At 35.7% G+C, this 18239-nt stretch overlaps 3 protein-coding genes across 5 annotated transcripts; all 3 read left to right on the top strand.

Moving 5' to 3' along the window:
* Positions 1-1839: 1839 nt before the first annotated feature.
* On the top strand, positions 1840-9377 carry LOC147533973 (fatty acyl-CoA reductase 3-like). Of its 3 annotated transcripts, none has more exons than XM_086651117.1 (10): positions 1840-2123; positions 2198-2301; positions 2658-2860; positions 3686-3786; positions 3943-4138; positions 4247-4408; positions 6131-6212; positions 6713-6991; positions 8830-8957; positions 9066-9377. In XM_086651117.1, the coding sequence occupies exons 1-10, from the start codon at positions 2042-2044 to the stop codon at positions 9217-9219; spliced, it is 1491 nt and encodes a 496-aa protein (XP_086507243.1). In that variant the 5' UTR covers positions 1840-2041; the 3' UTR covers positions 9220-9377. The 3 variants fall into 3 exon arrangements, with proteins under 3 accessions (XP_086507243.1, XP_086507245.1, XP_086507244.1); XM_086651118.1 differs by having other exon boundaries at positions 1960-2123; positions 2658-3342; positions 3448-3786; XM_086651119.1 differs by lacking the exon at positions 8830-8957 and having other exon boundaries at positions 1846-2123.
* A 56-nt stretch (positions 9378-9433) lies between these two features.
* Positions 9434-13319, top strand: LOC147533974 (histone H2A variant 1-like). Its single transcript, XM_086651120.1, has 3 exons — positions 9434-9707; positions 10164-10278; positions 12852-13319. Exons 2-3 carry the CDS (start codon positions 10171-10173, stop codon positions 13146-13148), a joined length of 405 nt encoding a protein of 134 aa, XP_086507246.1. The 5' UTR covers positions 9434-9707; positions 10164-10170; the 3' UTR covers positions 13149-13319.
* Positions 13320-14049: 730 nt separating this feature from the next.
* Positions 14050-17906, top strand: ARFC1 (ADP-ribosylation factor C1). The gene is made up of 3 exons (XM_086649594.1): positions 14050-14424; positions 14599-14829; positions 17360-17906. The coding sequence occupies exons 2-3, from the start codon at positions 14638-14640 to the stop codon at positions 17717-17719; spliced, it is 552 nt and encodes a 183-aa protein (XP_086505720.1). The 5' UTR covers positions 14050-14424; positions 14599-14637; the 3' UTR covers positions 17720-17906.
* Positions 17907-18239: the final 333 nt, after the last annotated feature.

Genomic DNA, 18239 nt, shown 5'->3' on the forward strand with positions numbered 1-18239 from the left:
ATAGCCCATAGTACAGAAGCAAAATTTATCCATGCAGAAGCAGATATTTCTAGAGCACGTACTAGTGAAGAAAGCGAAGCAATTGCAATCTTTAGAGGACTTACTTGGGCAAGGGACAATGAATACAAAAACATTGTCATCGAGAGTGATAACTTTAATCTCATAAAGCATCTCCAAGATAACAAGCACAATATCCAGTGGCAGTCAACTTCATATATCTATAAAATTCAGGATATAAGGAATTTTTTTGAAAGCGTCATCTTCAAGTATGCAAATAGGAACCTCAACTCTCAAGCTGACCAGCTGGCGAAATGGGCCAGAAAGAAGATAAAGCACCAGTCTTGGAAGAATGTCCCTTTCTTTTTATGTAAAAATTACTGTAATAGTATTTTAGTTTGAGTAATATAATGCACTTTTCAACAAAAAAAAGTTGTTAGGTAAAGCAATAATATCCTAGTCACTTTCAACAAAAAAAATAGAGTTAATTCCTATATGGCCCCCTACTTTGTGACCAACTTCCTTTATGGCCTCCTTTTTTTCGTAAATTCAAATATGACCCCCTATTTTTAAGTAAATGACATTACTACCCTTCTTAATTTTAAATTTAAAATATTTAAAAAAGATTATTTCCACCTCACCCCTCTCTCTCTCTCTCTCTCCACCTCATTTCTCTCTACAACTCACCCCTCTCTTTCTCTCCAATTCACCTCTCTCTCTTTCCAACTCACCTCTCTCTCTTCCAACTCACCTCTCTCTCTCCAACTCACCTTCATCTTCTCCGATTAAGGTCGCCGGCAGGAAAATTTTCCGGCCGGCGACCTTAAACGGAGAAGATGAAGGTGAGTTGGAGAGAGAGAGAGAGGTGAGTTGGAAGAGAGAGAGGTGAATTGGAGAGAAAGAGGGGGGTGACTTGTAGAGAGAGATGAGGTGGAGAGAGAGAGAGAGGGGTGAGGTGGAAATAATCTTTTTTAAATGTTTTAAATTTAAAATTAATAAGGGCAGTAATGACATTTACTTGAAAATAGGGGGCCATATTTAAATTTACGAAAAAGAGGGGGCCATAAAGGAAGCTGGTCACAAAGTAGGGGGCCATATAGGAATTAACTCAAAAAAATATCCTAGTCACTTGGCCGATCAATCTCGGAAATTTTAATAAAGTATTTTGTAGGTGTTAGAAGCGCCTCCCTCAAAGTAAAGCTGCAAGACAGTTTGTGAGCGAAGGAAGTGTCTTTAACACTTATACGAGACGCCTTTAAACTTCCCATTAGTATTTAAGAAGCTACAGTCGTCTAGCTAGCTTGCAGTTCAAAACAGTTTAGATCTAAGAGAACGAATAGTTAGCACAGACCACAAAGCAAGTGAATTTTACCATCCATAAAAAATTGATTTGAACGTAGATATTGTTGGATATCTTGAGGCACAAGACCATCTTTATCACTGGTTCTACTAGTTTTCTAGCAAAAAGTAAGTAGTTCCGAATCACTATTTAGGTGAGAGGACTCTTGAATCGCGTCTCTCTTTCTCTCTCTCTATGGTCCACTCTGACAGCGAGGTAGAATAGCAAAATGGGTAGAGAGAATAGGTACTACAGTACTAGTAATAATTGTTCTAGCTAGAAATAGCTTTCTTTCTTAATATGTATTCTAACAAGAACGTGTTTTTCGTGATTGACATAGAATTATTGATGTTTTTGGCCATGGCACAACATGAATCACATAATATATTTTCTTAATTTTTTTCTTTTTCTAAACTGTTAGGTAAAGCAATAATATCCTAGTCACTTCACCAATCCCTCTTTGGGGAGTTTTAATAAAGTCGGTGGTAAGTGTTAAAGACGCCTCCCTCAAAGCAAATTTGCAGGATAGTTTGTGAGTGAAGGAGACGCCTTTAACACTTAAATGAGGCGCCTTTAAACATCCCATTAGTATTTAAGAATCTTCCGTTGCCATCTAGATAGATAGACATTTGAAACACTACAGATATAAGAGAACAAATAGTTAGCTCATACCACATAGCAAGTGAAATTTACGATCGATAAAAAATGGATTTGAGTGTAGACATTGTTGAATATCTTGAGCACAAGACCATCCTTATCACTGGTTCGACTGGTTTTCTAGCAAAAAGTAAGTAGTTCAGAATCACAATTAACTAAATATTTTAGTTCAGATAATAATAAGTTGTTTTATGTTATATGCAGTTTTTATAGAGAAGGTACTTAGAGTTCAGCCAAATGTGAAGCAACTCTTTCTTCTTTTCAGAGCTCCAGATGAACTTTTAGCTGCTCATCGTCTTCGTACTGAGGTACCTGACCTTAACTTGTTCCCGGTCGATCACCACATCATTCCCTGGGCCGAGAGATGTATGTATTTGCATATTTTAACCAACCTTTGTCCTCAACCCTTTCAAAGGGTCTTACACTTTTATAGCTAGCTAGGTCCAATGCAGTTGTAGTATGTATTTGTAAAATATGATAGAGCCACCAATAGTATGACAACAATTTTAACCTTAGTATACCAGAGGAACAACAAGCACCAAGTACTTTGAGTCCTTATCAATAGGAGTTGGACCAACCCTCATAGTTGATTTGTTTGATCCAGATGCACTAATTTGGTTTGTCGGCTCAACTGAATTTGTTGAACAAACTTGTTACTTTATAGGTGGTGGAAAAAGAGCTATTCAGAGTGCTGAGGACAAAGTATAGTGTTGGATTCGACTCTTTTATTTTAGAAAAGGTGACGCCAGTGGTCGGGAACGTAGCTCTTGAAAACTTTGGTATAGAAGACTTGAATGTGTGCAAGAAGATTTTGAACGAAGTCGAGGTCATCATAAATTTTGCTGCAAATACCAATTTCGATGCGAGGTAATCTAAGAAAAATAAAAGGACATCTAAGCTTAAAGCTGCAAAAGACACAAACATATGATTCACAAAAAGATGTCGGGGGCTTTAAAAACTTTGAATTAATCTAATTTGACCCATTTGACTTTACTAGGTTAGAGGACAAAAAGAAAAGAAAAATTGGTGGTGGTCGAGAGGTCGTGGTGATGGTGAATACGAAAATTAGGGAGTAAAAAGTAAACACAACAATCTTTTGTTTGTTTACACTAAGTTGCCGTTTCATCTAGTAAAATAAATTGAGTCAAATTAGATTACCGAAAATCTTCATGTCTCCCAACATTTTTAGATGCTCCTTAGCACAGTTTGAAAAATATCATCTCACTCTTGGTGGGTGTGAAACTAGCTGCAAGGTTGAACCTTAAGAAAGTGATCATGGAAAGAGATGACTCAAAATTCATCATATGTCAAGAAAAGTGAATGGAGTTGTTCATAACTTAGTAAAGAAAGTGTCAACAACCCTTGGTTAGAGTGGTAAGAGGTATAATCTTCCACCCTTGAGGTCAAGGGTTCGAGACACGCTAATCAATTAAAAAAAAAAAAACTTAGTATAGAAAGCCCTTGTACTAAGATTGGCAGGAGATGGAGAAAATTACTTTCAAGATAAAAACTCAATTGTACTTAATATTCTATGAGACAAATGAGCCCGAACCCATTTTATCAATCGAGATGCTCTGCCCGACACTTATTCCAATTGAATCTCGGTCAGAGTACATGTTCGACCAAGATTCAGAGAGAAAAAGTTCGGGACACAGAGACATTTTCCTATATCTATTGTTGTGGTGTCTCCAGGTATGATGAGGCGTTGGAAGCTAACACTGTAGGAGCTAGGACTGCTTTAAATTTCGCAAAGAAGTGTGCAAGGTTAGAAATGCTACTCCACACATCAACAGGTAAGGCTTCTCGGGTACGGGCTATTGAGTATTATGGTGCAACACATGCTTAACAACCGTGTTTCCACACATCAACACAAGCATTATGATGCACCAGTTGAAATACACTTTAATTGAATAAAGGTGTTTTTTTTGTATAATTGGCATGTGGATCAGCTTATGTTTGTGGAGAAAAATCAGGAGTTATATTAGAAAATCCTTTGAGTATGGGTGAGACATTGAATGGAACTTCTCAAGTTCTAGACATTGAACAAGAGTTGAAGTTGGTTCAGGAACTACTAAATAGACTCAAGGCTCAGAATGTGTCTAAAAAGGAAGAAGACAAGGCAATTAAACAGCTTGGCCTCCAAAGGTTTGAATTTTCAATTGTTCTTTTTTTTTTTTTTCCTTTTCCACATGATTTCCACTAAAAAGACTATTATAGGTCTCACTTGATTTCCATGCTTGTGTTCCATAACAGAGCAAGATTATTTGGATGGCCAAACACATATGTGTTTACTAAGGCGATGGGAGAGATGTTGATTGGTGAAATGAGAGAGCAAGTCCCAGTTGTCATCACAAGACCTACCATTATAAGTAGTACTTACAGAGACCCATTCCCTGGTTGGACAGAGGGTATCAGGTAGGAAAATAATTTAGCAAGGAAAATTCTGGGCAGATTTGGAAGGGAATCCCAAATCCATAGCTAAGATTGATTTGTCAACTTTCTCTTGTTTTGTGACCAAATCAAGAGGAAATCCAGCGGTTGATATAAAACTCCCTTCCACATCTGCATAGAATTTCCTCACTCTATCACCATTGATTAAAAAAAAAAAGTATTTCATGTCAAAGTTGTTTCATCACATTTTACATTTTACATTTGTTTGAATGAAAATCTCATCTGGCAGTCCACCACTATATAATTGTTAGAAGAAACTACATATTTTATGATCCAAAAAATAGACTACAAAGAATTTTTTTTTCCTTTTCAGGACATTTTAGTCGTTGGAACATTGGGCATTTTGAGCCAGTCTCATCTTGAGAAAACATGCCAGCAATCTATGTATTTTTTATCGATTTTGACATAAAAGGAGTCTCTCTCACATTTAGAGTAAAATTTCCTTTTTGATTAATTCACTATAAAGTAAATTTGGAGGTTGTTATAGGAGTAGGAGCTCCATGGAATTCTAGACAGTAAATATATAAATAAATAACAATTCAACAAATTTTTTTAAAAATAAATAAATAAATAAAATTAGGAGTTTATTTAATTTGACTTAAGTTCTTTTATATTGTTATTATTGTCTCAAGAAAAAACAAAAAATAAAAAGTTTTTTTTTTTTCAAATGGCCCCTAGTTTATGACCGACTTCCCGCGTAGCCCCTAGTTTCTAAAAAATAATCGGATGACATTTTTTTGTCGTCAACGTGAAAAGACCGTTAACTTTATATTTGCTCTTCCAAAGCTACCTTTTTCTTATTTTTTGACATATTCAACTCTTTTTTTTTCTCTCTCTAAATTCTCATTCTTTCATCATTTATTTCTCTTTCTAAAAACTCTCTCTCTCTGAATTTTTTTCAGAGACTCATCTTCAAACAACAATTTCTATTTCTTCTTTCTATTCATCTCAGCAAACTCAGAAAATTTAAAAAGTTTTAATTTGATCTAAGTTTTCATTTGATGAGAAAGAAATTCACTGTGAGAAGAATGAGTTAAAACTTTCTTCAACGACGGTTTTGGTGTTCGTCGTCATCGTGCTTCTACAATGGCGAAACCAACAACACCAAATTTTGTTGAAATCTTGTTTCATTTCTTCTTTGAGGGGGGAGAGAGAAAGAGTGTGTTTGGACCAGTGTGAGAGTCTTCTCGAGCTACTATTGAAGTGTTGTTAAATGATGTTGATGTTTCTGATGGTTGAAGTGTTAATATGATGATGATGATGTTTTTGATGGTTAGAGTTTTAGATGATAGTGATGATGATGATGATGTTTTTGATGGTTGAAGTGTTAGATGATGATGATGATGATTATGATGTTTTTTATAGTTGAAATGTTAGATGATGTTGATGATTTTTTTATGGTTGAAGTGTTAGATGATGATGATGTTTTTAGAGAGAGTGAGAGTTTAAGAGAGGGAGAAAAAGAGAATTGTATATGTCAGAGAATAAGAGAAGGGTAACTTTGGAAGAGAAAATATAAAATTAACGGTCTTTTGACATTAACAGCAAAAAGGGGATCATCTGAGTACTTTTGATAAGTTAAAGGGGCTACACAGGAAGCTAATCAGAAACTAGGGGCCATATGAAAAATAACCTAATAAAGAAAAATGAATTCTCACACTCTAGTATCATTTATTTTCTTTATAGAACAATTGATGGCTTCTTGGTAGCTTATGCTAAGGGAAAATTATCTTGCTTTGTTGGTAACCTTGAGACAGCATTTGACGTGGTACGTTATGTCAACTTTCTATGGATAAGTTTATTCATATATCCTTCATCAAAAAAAAAAAGTTTATTCATATATGATATATCAAGGCGAGGGTATATCAACTTATACCTTTCTTACGTGTTTTGTTTTATGGGTCGGGACTAGATTTTGTACTAGTTAATTTCTATGCATGCATAGATTATTTATGTATGGACTTCCAGACAATTTTGCTGGAAATAACCTAAATGACTCAAAATACGAGGCCTTCAATTACGTAGCGACCCAATATGGCAGTTTTAGTTGTTTTGGGCCAGGGTTGGCCTTGCTTATGAATAAGTGAAAAAACAAAAGGTTAGTACTGAAACTGTCTTGAAGACAACGGAAATGAAACTTATATTCCATATGGGACAACATATGAGACTAATTAAACATGGCATATCGTCATGTATAATTATGAGATGTTGCAATTTATGGATTTTGATCAATAGCAAGATTAGTCTAATTTCCAGTGCATTGAACAGGTTCCAGGCGACATGGTGGTCAATGCTATATTATTCATAATGGTTGCTCATGCCCATCATTCTCCCGACTTCCCATTCGTTTACCAAATATGTTCTACTTCAACAGCTAAGTCGTTGAACTCGATAAAATTGAGGAAATATGCGTATGGCTATTTCTCAACTAATCCTTTGAGAGCTCAAGATGGTAAATCCTTAATTAAAGTTTCTAAACCACTTCGGCTCCCAACGATGGCAAGTTTTCGTAATTACATGTTCGTCAATTACATGCTACCTTTGAAGGTTAGTTACAATACATTCTTGCACATCATTTGGTTATGTAATTTTGAAATATCACAATTGTAAAAACCAAATACGTTTTTGGCCAATTTGAGCAACCAAACGTTGTCCAAATCAAGATCAAGACGGATCGTTAGATTCGTCTCATCGAGCTCTTGAATTTAGACATAAAGTTTGTCAAAATCTGATTTCATATGAATGAGTTATCATTGATTTACTTGGGGAATATATAATGATAACTACAACATGTAGTTTTATTATTAGTACCGTATTGGCTAAATAAAGAAAGGTTTACATCTTTATATAGACTTTTTCACATACTAATAGTAGATTCCTTGAAACGATACACAACAAACCATGTACAGCCCACGCGCGTGGTGTGGGAGTATAGGGCGCATTAGGTGCTTTAGAGGCGCTCACACACACTTTGCACTTTGCACATGCGCATCCTCGATTGGAGCCATTCATTTTTATGATCAGAGATTTGATCCGACGTGGACATGTAATCAACAGATCTGGGCGATCGAAATGTTGGGTGCCTTCTATGATGGACCTGTTGAGATCTGATGGTCGAAATTAAGCATCCATTCATCTATAGGCACCCATACGAAGTGTTGTCAATACCCCTATAAATACCATGAGAATTCAATAAATTAAATACATCAATTTTTAGCGTTCATTTTTCAAGCATTAGGGTTTAAGGATCATTGTTCAAAAGTTCGTATTGCTCACAAAGTTCGACAGACTATCAAAACTAAGAGATATCATCTTTAACTTGATAGGTAATCCGTTTTATCCTGGGAGACATACACCATTACTGTTGGTACTAATATACATGGTGTAAATTGTCTTAAGGACAGAGATATCCTCGACTCGGATATTTGTTACATTTAATTTTCATTTTTAAATCACTGTTGTCATCTTTTTCAATTAGTTTAGAGAAGATAACTTTCTCTGATTTATCAAATAGTATCATGTTATTGTTTAAACAGGTATCCTCGACTCGGGCATTTTATTTACTTACTCTGACTCTACATTACGAGTAACAATAGATTCCATGGTAACATTAATTCAAAGAACAAAAAACAAAACAAACCCCAAAACCTATTGGTATGGAAAAAAGAGTAGATCAACTATGTTGCCATTATTTTCTGGTTCCTTTAGTTAAATCTTGATGTTTATTTATTAAGGAAGTTTGTTAAAATGCCCTATAAACTTTTTGTTTTGGTGAAAAATGATCACCCAATATTTTGAAGTCTTCAATTTTATACGTATTTTCGTAATTTGCAATTGCTTGGAAAGGTTTGTAACTGCTAGAGGTTTGCAACAGTTTGCAAGCGGTTTGCAACAATATTTTTATCTGAAATTGTCATCGGTTGAAGTGCATGCCCCTTTACATTAAGTTAAAGCAGATAATACTAGATAACATAAGCAAGAAGAAAACAAAATTTGTAACTAAAAATAAGTCTAGTTATGCAAGATTCTAATGACACCACTTTTATCATCCCTTTGTATCTTTTGTAAGTCTTGCGGTAGTGCTGCCAGCGACATCCCAATGGTCCCTGAATTGAGTCGCATTTTCGAGAGATAGAGTCGGCTGGCTGATTTTATCTCTCAATAGACATGTGGAATCAAGCATTCTTCTAGTTGCATCCAAAGTGACTTATTAACACAAATATTTAGCCCATATATACTATGGATTCTCTCCTAATCGACACGGGACATAATATGATGTATTTCTTTCAGATATAATGGTTTTAGATTTTATACTTTATATGTACCAGAATTGTATACCTTGTTTGACTAGATCCTCACACATTTCCTCTCTATTGTGGGAGCAGGGTTTGAAAATGGTGAATACACTATGTTGTCAGTATTTTCATAAAACTTTGGAAGATGGTAATAGAAAGATTAATCGAACAATTAGATTGGTCGAACTCAATGAACCGTATGTTTTCTTCAAAGGAACGTAAGTATCGTTATTCTACTTCGTATCTATCTTTTGTTAAATGTTGGTCAAATCTTTAGGAAATCGGCAAAGTAATGAAATGCTCATTTGAGTCTTTGAACATTGCAGGTTTGATGATCTCAACCTTAGAAACTTGAGAATGTCAATGAGAACAAATGAAGTAGATGGAGATACATTTTATTTTGATCCAAAAATCATCAATTGGGAGGACTATTTCATGAAAGTTCATCTCCCCGGCCTCGTAAAATATGTTATCAAATAATTTTAGGAAAAATTCAAACTACTAAATCGAAATATTATATTGTGAAAAATAAGATTATGGCTTTGTCGAGAATAAGCTATGAATTTGGTTTTATTATATAAAAGTTGAGAATTATGTCTTTGTATTGAGTTGATTAACTATGTTCTTGTTAAACTCAATTTAATGAGATTTATAGATGGATGATGGATCTAACCCTTTTCATCTGGAGTATTACTAGTATAGTATATGTGAGAGTCATTTATCGGACGGCATCAAGACCATATAAGTCTAAAAATCCAACGGTGGTTAGTCCTGCCACGAAAGCCTGTATCGAAGTATAACCGCCTTCCAGAAAAGAAGTCTTCTTTGGTTGACTTGTTACCTTTCTATATTTAACGCTCCAAAATCCATTCCGCTTAGATTTTTTATAGATCTGAACTCTTCTTCCCCTTCCATTCCACTCGACTCTCTTCTTCTTGTCCAACGACGATTCTAAACGACTTTAACAGGTAGATCTCTCTCTCTACTCTCTCTTCTTCTTCGTTTTCTATCTCTGATTTCTACCTCAACGTTCCAATTTCTCTAGTTTATACAAAATTGGGGTTTTTGATTTCCGATTTTCCTTTCCTTGTATTCCTTCTTGTTTCCACAATCTCTTCCATGAACTTTCCTTTCCACTTGTCTGAGTTGATTTTGGTAAATTAAACAATTTTGTTAGGTATTGAGTTTTTCACGACAAGGGAAAAGAGCTTCCCCTTCATGGTTTTCTGTTTTTTTTTTTTGTTTGGAGTTGAAAACCCTATTATCGTATAGTTTTGAACAATTGTGGTTTTATATGAAGTTCGTGTGTCTCTTCATTCATCTAGGTTCTTAATTGAAAATTGCTTTTTTTAGGTTTCTAATATCAAGCTGATTCTCAGAGAGTACCTAATATATTTGGAGGTCTGAACCATTGGTTTTGACAGGTAGAAAATGGCGGGAAAAGGTGGGAAGGGGCTTTTGGCGGGAAAGACAACAGCAGGAAACAAAGATAAAGATAAGAAGAGACCAGTTTCTAGATCATCACGAGCTGCTTTGCAGGTAATTACACAAAATAAAATAAAAAGTTTTTTTTTTTTTTAAATTCGATTTCGATAACATGAATTGAATAACCACATTAACCGTCATAACCACGATACTTAGTTAGACCCTTATAGGACACCCTATGGGCCCTTAAAGCAAGGAATGAAATTTCAGTTTCGGTAAACATGGAAATGGAAGTGTTTCAGCCTTTTAGACCGAAATATTTCGAAATTTGTTTCCTTGACAAGGCATTGTTTACTAGTGTCTATATTACGCGAGATAAATCTTTAGGATAAACCACTTCCATGATGTTTGATCAAGACTAGAATCCATGACCTTTAGGACTTAAGTGGGGATGCAGAATTGTAAACCAATGGACCAGAGGCCCATTTGGTGCCTTGTATGTGTTTGTTTGTTATGTGTAATGGGTGGGTAAGTTTTTATAATGTAAGAAAAAGACGAGAGTCTAGATTATAAGAGAAGAATGGCTTTTAATTTTTCACACTAGAGAGATAAATGGGTGATAGAATTGAAGTTAAGCAAGTAGATTAGACAAAATTTCGAACACTGGGTTCAAGTTTAAGTCTATTAAAAATTTGTACCACCTAAGGCTGTGTCTACCTGCTTTTACGAGGTTTAAAGTACTCAATCTTTTATGTATTTTTCATTTGATATTTGGAAGAAACATAATAAGAGGGTATATTACTTGAAGAAGCAATTATCTATCTCTGCTTTTGTGTGCTGAATTCACCTTAATTCTTCCTCTGACCTTTATAATAATTTGAAGTCATAAAACAGTTTCAGTTAAGCTTTCAAAAAAAAAAATAACAGATTAAATTAGGGGTTTGTCCGAAAATTGCATAGGAGTTAGTTCTTGACTTCACAAATCAGTAATCTGAGCGAACAACTGAAGTAAGTTTTCGGAGTTGGAATAGTACTTCTTTTTGTTTCAGAGTTAAGTTCGACTCTTGTTTATCAGTGGCGTGGCCGGGAATTTGGGGGGCCGGTGCGGAAAAAATGTTTGGGGCCCTTTCTCCAATAATATCAAAACGTAAATTTTTTTCACACTCCAATAATATTTAAGTTGTGTATTTTTACCTCCCAAATACTTATATGCAAAAACAATACACATTTGACAACACTCCTTCCATGAAGTGAATAGAACAATAAGTATTCAACTTCATTAAGATAAAAACTAAACTAATCTAATAGTTGTTAGAAATAATTTGAGGCAATGTTAGTTAATAAAATAAACAAAAAAGTGACCATGGAGAGGATTGAACCTGAGATCTCACACTAAATGTTGAAGAGGTATACCAATTGAGCTGTATCACTATCTTGTTTCATTTTATACTGCCAAATCAATATATTTGATTTGACATTTAGGGGCCCCTGTCTCTTTGACAAAATTATGTGATTTGAGGGGGTCCGGTGCGATCGCACCTGTCGCACCCCCTCAAACACGCCCCTGTTGTTTATGAAGGCACAACTTGTTTTAAGTATCCATGAACCTTTTACTACCGTAAGTCACTACCATTAGAGCATCAACCTACCTCAGCATGTCATGACTATCATCCTCCCTGGTTACACCAGAACAAACAGTAACACCAATATCATCTTCCCTAGTCCAGCCATATGACCAGCAATGCTAGATCCACTCATCTAAATCAATGTTTTACTGTCTACTTCCCAGAATCCCTAAATACTCAACTTCTGTTTTTTTCTACCTTTGACTTTTTTTTTAATTGTTGTAAATGTGTTTTATCTGTGTCTTCGTAATAGTATAAGATAACAAAGAATCCTAATTCAAGTGAAGTCGGGGATAGATATAGACAAAATTTAGCAACTCATAGACAGTGCTTTAAAATTCGGTAGATGTGTAAAACTCGAGGCGTACGCATCCACAGAATTAGCAAAACTTATAAGCATGGTGTAAGTTTATACAACATATGAACATAAGGAGTAACGGCATTTATATTTGTTGTTTGTTAAACACTTCTCTTCCAAGGATCAAATCATTCTCTATTGCTGCCTGCCCTTTCTTGGAGATTGAGTTCGTATTTATAGAAGAGAGAAGTTGCTGCCCAAGTTTCTTTTGTGCAGCCCCTAGGTAAATAATGTGATTAACCCTAACATACTGTTCAGTGTTCACTAAATAGTCCCTGAATCACTTAATACCACATAAGTACTAACAAAGTAAAACAAGGCACCTCACACACAATGGAATGCGATTATTAGGTCGGAAATGGGATTGGTAGACATTGATTTTGTTTGTACTTTGTAGATATTTAATTAACATTTTTGAAGGAAAGGGAATTGCAAACCCACTCGCCGGCTGTGTTTGGGATTCCCATTTGAAAATAAATAACATTCCCCCTCGGAATGTGATTCCTCGTGCATTCATGTGCACCAAACACCGTTTTGCGATGTGATTCCGAGTAATCACATTTCATTCCCGTGTGCCAAACATGGCCTAGCAGGTGTTGGATACTAATACTTTTGTTGTGTTACACGACTTTATGGGTTTCAATTTATTATGGCTATTTGAAAATAGTTACTCATGAATTTGTTTGTCCTTGTTTGATTGTTAGTTCCCTGTTGGACGTATTCACCGACACCTTAAACAAAGAATCGCAGCACATGGTCGTGTGGGAGCTACAGCAGCAGTTTACACTGCAGCAATTCTTGAATACTTAACTGCTGAAGTTCTTGAGCTTGCTGGAAATGCTAGTAAAGATTTAAAGGTAAAGAGAATAACACCACGACATCTTCAACTTGCTATTCGAGGTGACGAGGAGCTCGATACACTCATTAAAGGCACAATTGCTGGGGGTGGTGTGATCCCACACATCCACAAGTCTCTTATCAACAAGTCCTCCAAGGAATAGAAAAATACGGCGGGACATGACTTCTTTCGTTAGTAAGGTTAGGAAGGCGAGCAGTGCTCTTCTAATGTAGTTTTCTTTTTCTTTTTTCCTTTTAAATCCTTGATGATTGTATGACTTTGAACTTGTTACTGTGTTGGTTTAGATGAAAAAAATACGGTCTTCCTTGTAATATACTTCATTGCACTCTTCTCTGCGTACCAAATGTGATTGGAGTTCAGATTTTTATCATTTTCTTTTGTGTATAGTAAGGAATTATCAGAGCATAGTAAGAAACAGCTACTACAATGAAGACCCAGAGGAGGGCAGGGGCCTAGAGCCAAAAAGCGTCTCCTTTCACATCCTGGTCTATACAAGTTTCACTTTCTAATCTCATAAGGTTTGGAGAAGATGTTGCCAGGCTGAGACTACTACAATTACTTATAAAGTTAATAGGTAAAAGGTTCCCTCCACCTGCAATTATTCTCACATTGAGTTCAGGTGGGATGAGATATGTAATTTAGGTAGAGAAAGATGAAGTTTAGGTAGGGCAGGAGATTGAGTTGAGAGATAGCATAGAAAACAAAAAAGTGTCTTTCTGCTTTCTTTTTATTGAGTGCAAAGTTTTCTTTTTTGTTTACTTTTAAGCAAAACCATTTGAGGCATCACTAATAATGGCTCTTCAATAGCTACTCCCCAGACGAATGGCTCGTACCGTAATTCTCTTAATGCACAATTCTAGAAAATACTACAAGTCAAAGTCTATTACAGACTTACACAAAATCAACGGCTCACATTTTCGAGTCATCTGTTGTTTTCCCTCGCAATGAATTTTTCACTCCAAATGAACGGTTAATTCTTGTTTAGGTACGGGATAAGTCTACTTTAGTAACATTTTCTAGCAGTGCTCTTCTCTTCTCTTCATATGGCAGTAGCAAGAAAAAACAAACTGCCCTCAAGTCAGTCAACTTGCGTTGACTTCCGCCCATCCCAAGGCCATCATGGAAAATGTAAGCCAGCAAATCGGATGTATCGATTGAAAACCAAACTCCAAGCAGGAGACTACATCTGGCGGCCCCCCTTCTTTTCTCTTGCGAGCCTGACCGTCAGATTCAACGTAATCGGGATCCTCTTCGGTATTCATTACGTCACTGACCATTTCCCATCTTGGGCTGTCATTAACTTTTCCTTGAAACAAAGTTTATTCTCCCAGTAGAATTTCTCTAAAAATTCTGAAACCATTTGGAGAGAAAAGATCAAATCTCAAATACCGGCATCACCTTCTTTGATCATTTATTAGGTTAAATCTCTTCTCCCTTTCTCATCAAATAACTCTTAGATCTGCAATTTTTCCTTCGATTTAATCATGTTGTTTTCTTGCTTTTGGTTCATTTCTTACCTAATTCTTTGAAATTTATAGATTATTAATTTGTTCTTAGATAATGATAAATGGGTTTCTTTGTTGTTTGTTTAGATTAAAGTTTTAGCAGTTGAAATTGGGTAAGAAAAAAACATGGGAGCTTTTATGTCAAGATTCTGGTTTATGTTGTTTCCGGCAAAAGAGTATAAGATTGTTGTAGTTGGATTGGATAATGCTGGGAAGACTACAACTCTATATAAATTGCATCTAGGTGAAGTTGTTACTACCCATCCTACCGTCGGCAGCAACGTCGAAGAGCTTGTTTATAAGAACATCAGATTTGAGGTAAAAAAATGAAAAGAACTCTTTTCTTGTTTCATTCTTTGTTAGTCAATATGGTTGTTTATATGATGCTGTTTAATTTCAGTGTTAGGGATTCTTTTTAATCTAAATAATGTTTGCAGAAAGAGTGGGTAGGTTGTGAAACTCTAGTGATTGATTCATTTGCCATGAAATCTTGATAACATATACTAGGTTGATATATATATATATATATATATATATATATAGCTTGTTCGTTCCCCATGTTTTTCGATGCGGGGAATATGTAGAAAGTGATTACTGCAAAAAAATTGTATGTTGTAGTGTTATTATATTGGAAAGCAAATAAGTGCATTTACTTGATTGAGAGTAACCTAGAGAACAGTTATAGATCAACTATTGAAGAATTTGGTGTTTAGTGGTTTCAACCTTTTATGTGGAAAGTTGGAGTTTAAGGGGCTGATCTAGGTGATGTGGTGCCCACTTCTTTACTTGCTTATGTTTCGTTACATCCATGTTACTAGAAAACTTATTTTGTTACTTTTTTGCACATACTCTATTATTAGCTTTTCTGAAATCGATGTTACTTATCACTCGAGGCTACCCGTTGCTGATATGCCTTGCCTCGTCAAAGAAAAAATCGACAGTAGGCTTTAACATCGCTGCTACTGGTTAGATTGTGAGTAGTCGGGTTTTGCTTGCTTCTCTATTAATGTAGTGGAAATTGGAAGCTCGTTATTTTAGGGTAAAATAATCCGGAATCTCCTACTTCCCACCACGCTAAATGAGGTTGACATGTTTTACCTGCAAATTTCACATGAATTCTGAAGGATGCTGTAGTTGCTAGTTCTGTAGCTATCTTTTCTTGCTGTGCAAGTATGTAGTATGTATCAAGGGGAGTCTAGACTCTAGATACTGAACTAGAATTCATGCTCTGAGTAATATCTTTGTAGAATTACGGATAGTTGATATCCACTATCTATAAATGTTAAGATAAATATTATCTTATACTTTCGGTTGTTCCAGATGTTAAGAGGCTGCCATAACTTGGGAAGGCATTTTATTGTTATTTAGGCCTTCCAATAAAATGGCCTGAAACTTCAGTGCAGTTGTTACTTTCTGCTACTGCCAATGCTATTGTTACCAAGCATTGAGGATATTACAAGACCGGACCTGTAACTTACGGGTGGAATTTGCTCTGAATTTCCTATTTGTCAGTGTTTTCCCTGAAGAAATAAGCTCCTCAAACGAGCAGTTCACTAATTTCTAGATAATGCACGCTACAATTTAAGTATCAAAGAAATTCATTGTCGAAAAGCCTTTCTTTCACGCGAATGACCATGGATATAGGTTCTCGAACTTCCTACAAAAAAATTGTGCTAGAAGATTGTTTACAAGTAATTTATTGATTAACGTAGAAGAGGGTAAATCATGAAAACGGCTCATTATTTGCACCCTAGGCGAGGTGGGGTTCTGCAAAGACAAAAATTACGGTACTTCTAGGGAGAATATAGAAGTGTAGATAGATGCTATTGACGTAAGAATGGTGATCAGTGTTTGGCTTCGCACATTGAGAGGGTTTCGAGGTTTCTACTGAGATGAGTTAATAAAATTGTTCTAATGTAAATCTTCATTTACTTGTATATGGGATGGCATCAGGTCATCTTTTATCCTTCCGGTTTATCAGTTAATTATCGATAGTCCGTTCGATTCCCAGCTAGGTGTTATCAAACTTCAGTTTTTTTTAGCTCTTTCTATACTTCAGAGAGACATGTCTTAGTAGTAGGAAAAGCTGTTTTTATTACTTTCAGTTGTGTGGAGGGTTGGATAGAAATATGCGAGGGTTGATGAACTGATAATGTTTTAAGTTAGATGCTTAGGTAATTTTGTGGTACTCAGTACTTAATATACTTAGTTTTTCAGTGTTATTTTTATGGTAATTCCATACTATAAGTACCTATAAATGTATACGTCAATTTCAGCTAATTCCTAGTTCTAGCTGCCGGACTAGTTCTGATTAGCTTATATGAGTTTCCAGAAAGTACAGAGAACTCAGCAGATTATATGGGTTTGAGATGATTTTTCCTTTCTTGAAAACATGTGGTTGGTTGTCCACAACTGTCTTGCCTGCCTTTGCTGATACTCTGAAAGACGAGAGTAATTTTTTGCTATGTTCGAAGAATTTAGTTATCCACTTCAACAGTTTTTTGACCAATAAAGAACTGTTCTATTTTTCACATCGTTAGTGTGACCAGTTTTTCTGTTACTTAACCATTTTAACCAGCCGTTTCAGTACATTATTTTGAAAACAAACCTATAATAACATTCTTTTTCCAATTATAACGTGAATTGGCGTGGACTTTTGCACCACTTTCTGATGTTTGGTGTTTCAGTCTGAAAACTCTTTCTCCACAGCATAAGCTAAGAAGTACTTTCTCAAGAACTAGTTGTTTCTTTGTTGAGCTAATGTACCTAACATTTTAATGGAAGCGTCAAATATGTAAGTTAAGGAATCGAAATTTCAAAATTTTAATCTATTATTTAATGGGTTCAGGTGTGGGATCTGGGTGGACAAGAACGACTAAGGACGTCATGGGCGACATACTATCGTGGTACTCATGCAGTCATTGTGGTGATAGACAGCACAGACAGAGCCAGAATCTCCCTAATGAAAGATGAACTTTTCAGGCTTCTCCAACACGAAGATCTTCAAACTTCAGTCATTCTTGTATTTGCAAACAAGCAAGACCTGAAGGACGCCATGTCTCCTGCGGAAATCACAGATGCTCTTTCTCTTCATAGCATCAAGAACCATGACTGGCACATTCAAGCCTGTAGTGCACTAACAGGTGATGGTTTATACGATGGATTGGGATGGGTAGCACAGCATGTGACAGGAAAGGCTGCCACCTAAACAGGAAACTTAAAGGAATTTGACAGAACTGTTTCGATTCATGCGTCTTCTACAGCAGAAGGTCATTTTGTATGACATTCACAAAGGACAGATTGTATTTCAATTCTGATTGTGTAACGTACTTCACTACTAAAATAGCATTTGCTTTTGTAAGATGTTTTGGTTGGTTACACAACATTTGGTATCAGAGCAATCTTGTACCGCGACACACGAAGTGGGTGACCTAAAAGGTTGGATTAAAATGAACTAGTGTTACCGTACGAGCAAAGGGTGACGCTACCTTGCGCTCCACTTACACCTCTAGTTGCGCCTCCTTTGACCATCTCAGTGCTTATTAACCATCTTGTTATAAAGATTAGGGTATAACTCGTGTCAGTAGGATACAAATTGTTCTAGAAACACGTTAGGCGAGGTTATGGTCATAAACTCTGATCATTTGGAGATCTTCAAGTGATAAAAAAACAGTAAAATAAGATTTTTATTAGGTTCTTCGGAGAAAAATAAGAGAAAAAAGCAAGAA

Source organism: Eschscholzia californica, unplaced genomic scaffold (assembly GCF_041429995.1).
Source record: "Eschscholzia californica isolate CP2 unplaced genomic scaffold, dmEscCali1.0.p SCAF_6, whole genome shotgun sequence".
NCBI lineage: Eukaryota > Viridiplantae > Streptophyta > Magnoliopsida > Ranunculales > Papaveraceae > Eschscholzia > Eschscholzia californica.

What these genes read in the sequence shown, in the direction of transcription:
- LOC147533973 (XM_086651117.1), top strand. Translation starts at nt 2,042, where the DNA reads ATGGATTTGAGTGTAGACATTGTTGAATATCTTGAGCACAAGACCATC. An exon ending in GACTGGTTTTCTAGCAAAAA is followed by an intron (nt 2,124 to 2,197) that starts GTAAGTAGTTCA and finishes TGTTATATGCAG; the next exon opens with TTTTTATAGAGAAGGTACTT. An exon ending in AAACAGCTTGGCCTCCAAAG is followed by an intron (nt 4,139 to 4,246) that starts GTTTGAATTTTC and finishes GTTCCATAACAG; the next exon opens with AGCAAGATTATTTGGATGGC.
- LOC147533974 (XM_086651120.1), top strand. Translation starts at nt 10,171, where the DNA reads ATGGCGGGAAAAGGTGGGAAGGGGCTTTTGGCGGGAAAGACAACAGCA. An exon ending in CATCACGAGCTGCTTTGCAG is followed by an intron (nt 10,279 to 12,851) that starts GTAATTACACAA and finishes TTTGATTGTTAG; the next exon opens with TTCCCTGTTGGACGTATTCA.
- ARFC1 (XM_086649594.1), top strand. Translation starts at nt 14,638, where the DNA reads ATGGGAGCTTTTATGTCAAGATTCTGGTTTATGTTGTTTCCGGCAAAA. An exon ending in ATAAGAACATCAGATTTGAG is followed by an intron (nt 14,830 to 17,359) that starts GTAAAAAAATGA and finishes TAATGGGTTCAG; the next exon opens with GTGTGGGATCTGGGTGGACA.